We start from the raw sequence: 9,443 nt of genomic DNA on the forward strand, positions 1-9,443 counted from the left end.
ACTTGTTCTGGTTTTCTGCAGAATTTCCAAGTTAATGACAATAGAGATACTCTAAAGGGTTATCATCAAACTGTTCTGCTTCTGAAGAAAGTCATTGCATAGACTTGCCATTATGCTATTTCTAGTATGACAGTTAGGCCTCATGCACACGACCGTTGTTGTGTCCCGTGTCCGTTGTTCCGTTTTCCGTGATTTTCTGTGGACCCCTTGACTTTCAATGGGTCAGTGGAAAACTCGGCTAATGCACCGTTTGTCATCCGCGTCCATGATCCGTGTTTCCAGTCCGTGAAAAAAATATGACCTGTCCTATTTTTTTCACGGACAACGGTTTGCAGACCCATTCAAGTCGATGGGTCAGTGAAAAAATACGGATGCACACAAGATTGTCATCCGCGTCCACACGTCCGTGCCCGTTTTTTTCCAATCATTTGCATGGCAAACTAAACTTAGATATTTTTTTTACTTTCCTTCATGTTTGGAGATCCTCCAAAAATAAAGGAAGACACGCGGAAACAAAAACGGACACGGATCACGGAACAACGGAAACCCTTTTTGCGGACCGCAAAAAAATACTGTTGTGTGCATGAGGCCTTAAAGTGATATTACACTAGAATATTAATTAAAAACACACCAGTGTATTGTTGGCCGAACCTGCCAAGAACCACTGGTCTAGTCAACACTCTAATGTGTAAGGGGTGCTCCCGACTCTCCCCACACAGCTGATGTTGGGAAAGAGAAGGATCGGAGTAGGAATATTTTTGCCCAATCCTTTTGTTATTTCTAGGAGATAAGCCATCGAAGAGGTGCTTGGCAGCGGCATTCTCCACTATCCCCATAGAATACACACGCTAATTCGACTGAGCTAAATGAGTATGTGTATGGGGGAGTCAGTAGGGAGTCTGGAAAGATCGTTTTTGGCCGAACGATCGTTCATCCAACGGCTTCTGATGTGTATGCCTAGCTTAAAGGACTTTTCACCAGTTTGTACTTTAGAAAAGCGATACCTCACACTGTAGGCCAGGGTTCCCCAACTCCAGTCCTCAGGGCTCACATGCAGGTCAGGATTTAGGAGTATCCCACAGAATGAATACCTGTGGTAAATCCTGATGGATAGACACTAATTATTTCAGCTGCCCAATACTAAGGAAATCCTGAAAACATGACCGGCAGGTGGGCCCTGAGGACGGGAGTTGGGGACCACTGCTGTAGGCCATATTCAATAGATGTCATATCGCAAATTTTTTCTTGATCTGCTCCTCCGTTGCGAGGAGCAGATTCATTGAGAAAAAACAGCTCACCTTCTCCCTGGCTGTGACGCGCTCCGCTGTTATTGGACAGCGCCACAGCCAGATAGGAGAAACGCCCACTGAGATAAGCTGATGTCTCCTCCCTGGTGCTTCGATGCTATTAATAAGCATACAGCGCGCCTTAACAGAACGAGGGGCACATCGGCGCAACGGAGGAGCGGATCAAGAAAAAAATTTGCAATATCACATCTACTGAACATGGGCTACAGTGTGAGGTATCGCTTTCCTAAAGTACAAACTGGTGAAGGATCCTCTTTAAGGCTGTAACTGAAAAACAAATGTTAGGAGACAATATTTTCAAGTGAATAGGACAAGCTGTAGACCCAGGCTCAGACGCTTATATGAATGAGACAATGGGACTATGTGAACAATGAATGGGATGCAGTATTTAAAGGAGTACCATCATCATCGAGTAGCAAGGGTCATAAACATGCTGTTACACTTTACCCAGGTAGGCATGTTATTTCAAGATAAAGAGAAGAAACCAATATGTCTGAGCAGGTTGAAATCCTCCAAGTAGCCTTGTGGAACCTACATGGATCCTTGTTTCCTCATGAAAGAAATTTGGAGCCATTGACTATTCACCAAAGTTCGTCATAAGAGTGATGACACAAGTGATGTCTACATTCTCCTACTAAAGTGTGGATCTCAGTCTACCACAGTTGAGAAATGTTAAACAATTAAATGAGCTGAGGAGTTTCCACACGCCCGTTGGGTCTCTTCAATGAGAACTAGTTCTCCGCTAACGCGCCCCCTCCCCCCCCCCCCCCGCCACCACACACACCATAAAAATGGAAGCATATTTGGAAAAGTTCCATATATCGACATTATCATCTGGTCACTTTATCTCCAGTTACCATTCAGTAGCTGATAAATTAATCAACCTTACTTCTCTGATGCAAGCAATAATTATGCTTCTCAGGTGAAATTGTGAAAAATACATAGCTCTGATACTTCTCTCATGTCATCAGAAAATGAATGCAGACACCTAATGAGACACTATTACCCCCCCCACCATCATCACTGCCACCCTTAAACCTACAGCACAAACGCTGCCCCAGTTCCCACAATATGGGGGATTTTAGAAGGCTGCAGTCTGTGGGATTAGCAGGGTGCCTATTGTTTCCCGAAGCGTCTGGTCCATGTAGCTGAAGAGTCAGCGGGATCACTCATTGCAGACAACATTAACCTCTTCCGTTCCACTTCCTTGTAATGACGCATCTATGAGGGCACAGAATAATGAGGTACCACGCAGGCTGACAACATAACAGATAGTTTCTCATGTAGAGTTTAGACTGTTTGTAAATCCAGTATTAAGTCAAGCTTGGCTAATAAAATCGTGGAGAGCATACAAGATTTCGAGGAAAACTGCCTTCTGTCTTTTCTGGCTACAATTTCAAGTTGGAATTCTCTACAAAGCTGTGCTGCATCAGCTCCTCTGGTCATGCTTTTTTATGATTTTCTGTATCCTATGAAACAAAAACTAACTGGTAATAAAATCTACTAATATCAAGCAGAAATATGTCTGTAAATGTTCTTAGAGTTTCTCGAAACTAGATGAGATACATGAGATGAAGTAGATACCACAGTCATCCTTTTCACAGTCTGAAGCCAATTCTTACACTTTAGAAGGAGAAATTACTATAAATCTCTTTAGAAATGTATTATATTATTTTACTTATGAGACAATAAGATGGACAACACAAAAAGTTATGTGCCCGCACCAAATTTATAGGTGTGTTGGCTACCTTGCCCCTGAGTTTGTCCAGGCCGGACTTACAGAGAACAATAGATTGTATTTCACAGCAGAGAAGAAACATTCCTCAGGTTACTGTGTACATCAAAGCATCTCCAACCTAGTCCTCTACAGTCATGACGCAACCAAATCATCTACCTCCAGCATCTTCTCATTCCTAGCCTTATTGCACCAAGCACATTATCACCATGCCTGATCATCTTGTCCCTACTAATCTGCACTGTCGTCTCCTTTTCAGACTGTAGCAGTCTTTTGTCTCCCTCTTCCGACCCCTCTGCCTGTTTGAACAAGTTCTAGTGAGATGTTAATAGGAGCTGCACAATAGTGTGCCGTATGTGTAGGGTGACTGGAATTTTGTGTAATCTCTCACATTAATCTCATGACAATGATACAAGCCTGAACCTCACAGACGACTTGATGTAAGGAATTTAATAGGCACGCTACAAAGATCGACCCACAAGAAAGAAAATTCTGAATCTATACATATGTCTTAGGTCACGCAACACATTAATCCTACTTGATATGGATTATACTAAAGGAATAGATCAGAAGATTAGTCCAGTGACCAGTAACTACAACACAGCTGAATGCTAGTTAATGAACATTATGATATAGTAGTCACTCAATCCAAACATCTCTGCTGATTAACCCATGTTACTAGTCTGGCTCGTGGCATCATCGAGACCTGCTGCATTTGCTTGTAACAACTCCTCATACAATTCACTAAACACCAAAGCAGATGCATTTGCAAAAAGCAAAAGAACATAATACAGTACAACCACAAAATGAACCAAATGAATATTCCATTCTATTCATGATTTAACCAAAGAGAAGCCAGCACAATATAGCAGTCGCATATTCACAGTGGGGAATGCTTAGCGCATCTATGGATCACTTCATCAATACGGCCACCTGCATTGTCACTGCTGCCGTGGTGCAGTCTGCAAACATGCAAGATCAGGCACATCACAATGGCCAGGCAAGGGACCTCTGGTCTGTCATAATGAGGACACTGATGAGAGGGAACCAGGCAGTCATAAAGTAGCTCTATAGAGAAAGAGGACTTTGATCTCTTTAGGAAGTGAGTCTAGACATGAATGTCCAGAGTCAACAGTGGCTATTTCACTGCAGGAACAAGGCCTTTAGAGGTGATTTCAGCTCATCTCAAGATCTTTTCGTGATACAAAGGAGCATTGTTGAAGCTCAGTCCTTGTAGATGTGTCAATGGAAGTGGTTCCTCAGTCGCTTCCATCCCCCGTGTAACAGTTATTTTTATGCTCCACTTAAGTTACTACTCAAATGAATGTTACATTAGTCAACGTTAATTACAGGTTTTGGGTGGCAAATCGTACAAACTGTCTAATTACATGCCACCGGCTTCAGCCCCTGCAGAAGACCACAAAAAGGGCTAATAGGCCTCATCTCTTGTAAATAGGCATAGTCATCACTAGGGGTGCAAACTTACTGATAAATACCTAACCAATTATGCCATCCCCTCTATGAGCCCTTTCAACCATTCACCATATGTCAGGGTGGTCACATGCTACATGTTCTCAGGATAGCCACCCTGTGATCACTAGATTTCAGGGTGGTCACCACAATCATGGCTCCTGTAAGGAGATGTTCTCTCAGAAGGGAGTCACTAGTACAGTGCCTATGTCTCAGGATACATTTCAGGATGCAACTGTGTCCTCATAGTTGACCTGCCATAATCTTGGCATCAGGTTCCTATTTAATGTATACAATATATAACTCTGATATAGCTACACTTGGTCAGTCAACTTCTTATTCCTATAACGTCTCCTCATATTGCATCTTCTTACTATATAAATGCCCATTGGTGTGTATATGTATGTATAACATTTTCTTACGTATGCACACTCAATAAAAACTCCAGAAAGTTAGCCACATAACTGTCCACACTTTCATACCGCCATATAATTGTTCCTTGTAATCTCCCCATCGGAATACGTGACAGTCTCTTAGGACAGTCCCTGTCTCGGAACATATTCACAACTCACGAAAACTTCTTTTATCTATCCCCACAGATCCAAGTGCTGGAATTTTTCCATGTGTCAGCAAAAACAAGTTGTATAAATGATTAATACATTAGCAGCTAATTAAACATTTTGAAGTCCATCCATCATTAAGTCAAACTTTACAGGTTGTCTGAATGCGATTTCCAGTATACAAGTGCAGCTCATACCCCTCCTCTATCTACTGTGCAAAAAAAACCACATCAAAGGGAGGTATGCTAAAGCGTACATAGCGAGGAGGAAGGGGATTATGGAAATAAAGGTGTGGAGGAGGGGAAAGAGTTTTTTGGGGAAAAAAAGGAAATGCGAAAAAGAGAATTAGGCAAGTGGAGTGAAAACAGGTGCTGGGAAGTTTGTGGGTGAAAAAAAGATGATAAATTAGAGGTGTGAGGTAGATAGTGGGTAACCGGGAGTATGAGATATGACAAAATACAATAGGGACATTATTGTACAGTATTGTATGTACACAACACATATGGGCATCAAGGAGATGATAAGAAGAGATTCCACACGAGAGCAGATTGAGAGCGTCAGGACGGATTGGGATGCACCATACCATAGGGGTATAAAATAAGCAATAAAGGTGAAACAATGCTAAAGAGCAGCAATTTCTATAGAATTAGAAATAAGTAGAGGGGGCACCGCACATCAATCAGCTGGCAGTGACTGCTACTGACGGTCTGCCACAGGTGCACCTGACAAAAGGGGTTTAATAGTTAAGAAGGGTCTTAGCTGAGAAGTGGCGTAAGGGTAAAATATGGGCGAGCAGAATGGTGCAAGGTTGGCCACGCAGCCTTTGTAAAGTCCTTTATTGGAAAAGGCAGCTATACATATGAAGGTATAGAAAAAAAATTATCTGATGATGCCATATAAGCAAAGATGATGAGAGTTGTTACACTCTGTTATAATATTACATTCTGTTAGATGTGACAATCTGGGTTATAATCTTACAATCGGGATTATATTACACTGTGTCCTAGGTTATAATATGTTACAATCCATGTTATGTTATAACGAACAGGAATTGAATAAACATAAATGAACGGATACATCTTCCCAGGAGGAGCTCAGTGTCCTGGCTGACTAGAATGGCCATACTTGGCTTGCTGGACCACCCAGTGTGGGGGATTTTACATTAAAAGTGACCAGAATAATAAACGTCATCTTTTTGAGGACTATGGCTGTGAGTGGCGGCTATTAGTCGGTTACCCACATCTATAACTAGTTGAGAAGTGATTCCATGGATTTAGTGTGGAACCCAGAGCCATAGAACTGGTTTGTCATGGCCGGGGACACTCAGGTGATATGAGATAAAAGTACGCCTTGAGGGAACAGAAAAAGAGCTTGTAAAGAAAAGGATACAGGAAGGTGACAGGGCAGGGACAATACAAGAAGGGAGGGGGCAGGGCACAAAAGAAAGGGGAGACAGAGAGGCATGGGGGCAATGGAGGGGGTAGGACAGATGGCATGAGTAACAGCAAGACTGGGTATAATGGCAGGGCAGGGAGCTGCTCATAGAACAACAGCCAGGAAGGTAAACAAGGAACCTACAAGGTAGAAGTAAGGAGACTGGAGGAAGAAAACAAGGAAGGAGAGAACAGTGCCAGGCGGGAGAAGAAGTTCCAGCAAAGACACTAGGGAAGGAAATGGGGAGAGGGGTAAGGTGCAAGTGGCAAGAAGTGACTGGGGAAAAGGGGGGTGAAGAGGAGGAGGAGAAGAGTAAGTGGGAGAGGAAGGAGGGAGTGTAAGAGCAGGAGGAGGGGGAGGAACAGCAGCAGCAACCAGTGACTGACCTGTGGGAGTCTCAGTCTCCAGGGGGAAACACAGGGGGGCGACCAGGAGTAGCAGTGCCAGCTGGGGGTACATTTTCCACTTCTCCATCTTCCCGTAGCAGTCTAGTCTTCTCCCCCCTGCGGTCCAACCTGCAGGCTCCCCCCTCTTTCAAAACATACTCCTCTCCCCCCTCTTCATTTCTGCCTGCTCCAGCACGGGAAAGTTGCAGAGTGGAGCAGAGTGTCAGACCAGCTCAGTGTATCAGGGCTGACGTCATGTGCTACAAGTAAAAAGTGTTAGCACTGCCTCCTGCTGGCCGAACGAGGAACGTGGAGCAATGGTGACATCTGCTGGTCGTACCTGGAAGACCGAGCAACAGTTCGTGGACGGCTGGATGAATGTCGCGGCTTGTTCTGCGCCTGATGATGCCCGGCTTGTGTGTGAGTCCAGGAGAGACAGCTCTTCTGATAAAGAGTTAACCCTGTGTTCTCCAGGTCTAGGGTACTTTCACATTAGCGTTTTTCTTTTCCGGCATAGAGTTCCGTCACAGGGGCTCTATACCAGAAAATAACTGATCAGTTATATCCCCATGCATTCTGAATGGAGAGCAATCTGTTCAGGATGCATCAGGATGTCTTCAGTTCAGTCATTTTGACTGATCAGGCAAAAGAGAAAACCGCAGCATGCTACGGTTTTATCTCCGGCGAAAAAAACTAAAGACTTGCCTGAATGCTGAATCTGGCATTTTTTATTCGTAGGAATGTATTAGTGTCGGATCCGGCATTCAAAATACCGGAATGCCGGATCCGTCCTTCCGATCTGCGCATGCAAAAATAAATGCCGGATCCGTCCTTCCGATCTGCACATGGAAAAATAAATGCCGGATCCGTCCTTCCGATCTGCACATGCAAAAATAAATGCCGGATCCATCCTTCCGATCTGCACATGCAAAAAAAAAATGCCGGATCCGTCCTTCCGATCTGCACATGCAAAAAAATAAATGCCGGATCCGTCCTTCCGATCTGCACATGCAAAAATAAATGCCGGATCCGTCCTTCCGATCTGCACATGCAAAAATAAATGCCGGATCCGTCCTTCCGATCTGCACATGCAAAAATAAATGCCGGATCCGTCCTTCCGATCTGCACATGCAAAAATAAATGCCGGATCCGTCCTTCCGATCTGCACATGCTAAAATAAATGCCGGATCCGTTTTGCCAGATGACACTGGAAAGACGGATCCGGCATTTCAATGCATTTTGAGTGATCAGGCATTTTTAAGACTAATCAGGAACCTGATCAGTCTTACTAATGCCATCAGTTGGCATATCTTTTGCCAGGCAGTTCTGGCGACAGAACTGTTTGCCGGATCACTCTGCCACAAGAATTATTTCTATTGGTGGGATTTTGGGGATCACTGTTACTTTGAGGGTACCCTGGCATAGTATCAGCTTAGCACAATTATTTTTGGGGGACATTATCTTTATACTATTAGTGTCTGGGTGCAGTTATTTTTTTAGAGCACTGTGTACCAATAATTGTTTAAGGGGGCACTATCTGTGTGGTAGTAGTATTTCCAGGGGGACTGTTTCTGCAGTATAGTATTGGGGGCACAGCAGGCACAGTATTGGGGGCACTATCTGTGTGGTAGTAGTATTTCCAGGGGGACTGTTTCTGCAGTATAGTATTGGGGGCACAGCGAGCACAGTATTGGGGGCACTATCTGTGTGGTAGTAGTATTTCCAGGGGGACTGTTTCTGCAGTATAGTATTGGGGGCACAGCGAGCACAGTATTGGGGGCACTATCTATGTGGTAGTAGTATTTCCAGGGGGACTGTTTCTGCAGTATAGTATTGGGGGCACAGCAGGCACAGTATTGGGGGCACTATCTGTGTGGTAGTAGTATTTCCAGGGGGACTGTTTCTGCAGTATAGTATTGGGGGCACAGCGAGCACAGTATTGGGGGCACTATCTGTGTGGTAGTAGTATTTCCAGGGGGACTGTTTCTGCAGTATAGTATTGGGGGCACAGCGAGCACAGTATTGGGGGCACTATCTATGTGGTAGTAGTATTTCCAGGGGGACTGTTTCTGCAGTATAGTATTGGGGGCACAGCAGGCACAGTATTGGGGGCACTATCTGTGTGGTAGTAGTATTTCCAGGGGGACTTTCTCTGCAGTATAGTATTGGGGGTGTCAGGAAAGGGTGTTCAGAAGATGTGAAGTCGATGGAAAAGTGGGAAACTAATGTCTGTTTCTCAATCTCTGCAGAGACGGGAGATGGCAGAAAAATCATCATGGCGGTCTGGTCTGAATGGAGAAGATGAGGAAAGAGAACGTCTGCATCAAAGGTGACATCACTGGATGTAAGAGGTATGTGGCGCTATGTAGGAGAGGAGATGCTCCGGCTCCCCCCCCCCTGCCATTTACAGAAGGAGGATTCAGAGCTGGGTGAGGACGGCCAAAGGGGGCAGCAGGCCACAGGCCGGTGGCACATGGTGGGGTCGAACCACAAGCCTTGAGCAGGATCTGGGGAGGGAGGAGAGCGGAGGAGCTTCCTGGCTGTAGCTTGT

General features: G+C 44.6%; 1 protein-coding gene across 2 annotated transcripts in view; it reads right to left on the reverse strand.

The window, feature by feature from the left end:
• PTPRU (protein tyrosine phosphatase receptor type U) overlaps positions 1-7,118 on the reverse strand; it is a 121,255-nt gene extending 114,137 nt beyond the window's left edge. For both annotated transcript variants that reach the window (XM_044287846.1, XM_044287845.1), the window contains exon 1: positions 6,893-7,118. In XM_044287846.1, the coding sequence (XP_044143781.1) occupies positions 6,893-6,980 (88 nt within the window). In that variant the 5' untranslated portion in view covers positions 6,981-7,118. The remainder of the gene's footprint in view (positions 1-6,892) is intronic.
• Positions 7,119-9,443: the final 2,325 nt, after the last annotated feature.

This window comes from Bufo gargarizans, chromosome 3 (assembly GCF_014858855.1).
Source record: "Bufo gargarizans isolate SCDJY-AF-19 chromosome 3, ASM1485885v1, whole genome shotgun sequence".
NCBI classification, from domain to species: domain Eukaryota; kingdom Metazoa; phylum Chordata; class Amphibia; order Anura; family Bufonidae; genus Bufo; species Bufo gargarizans.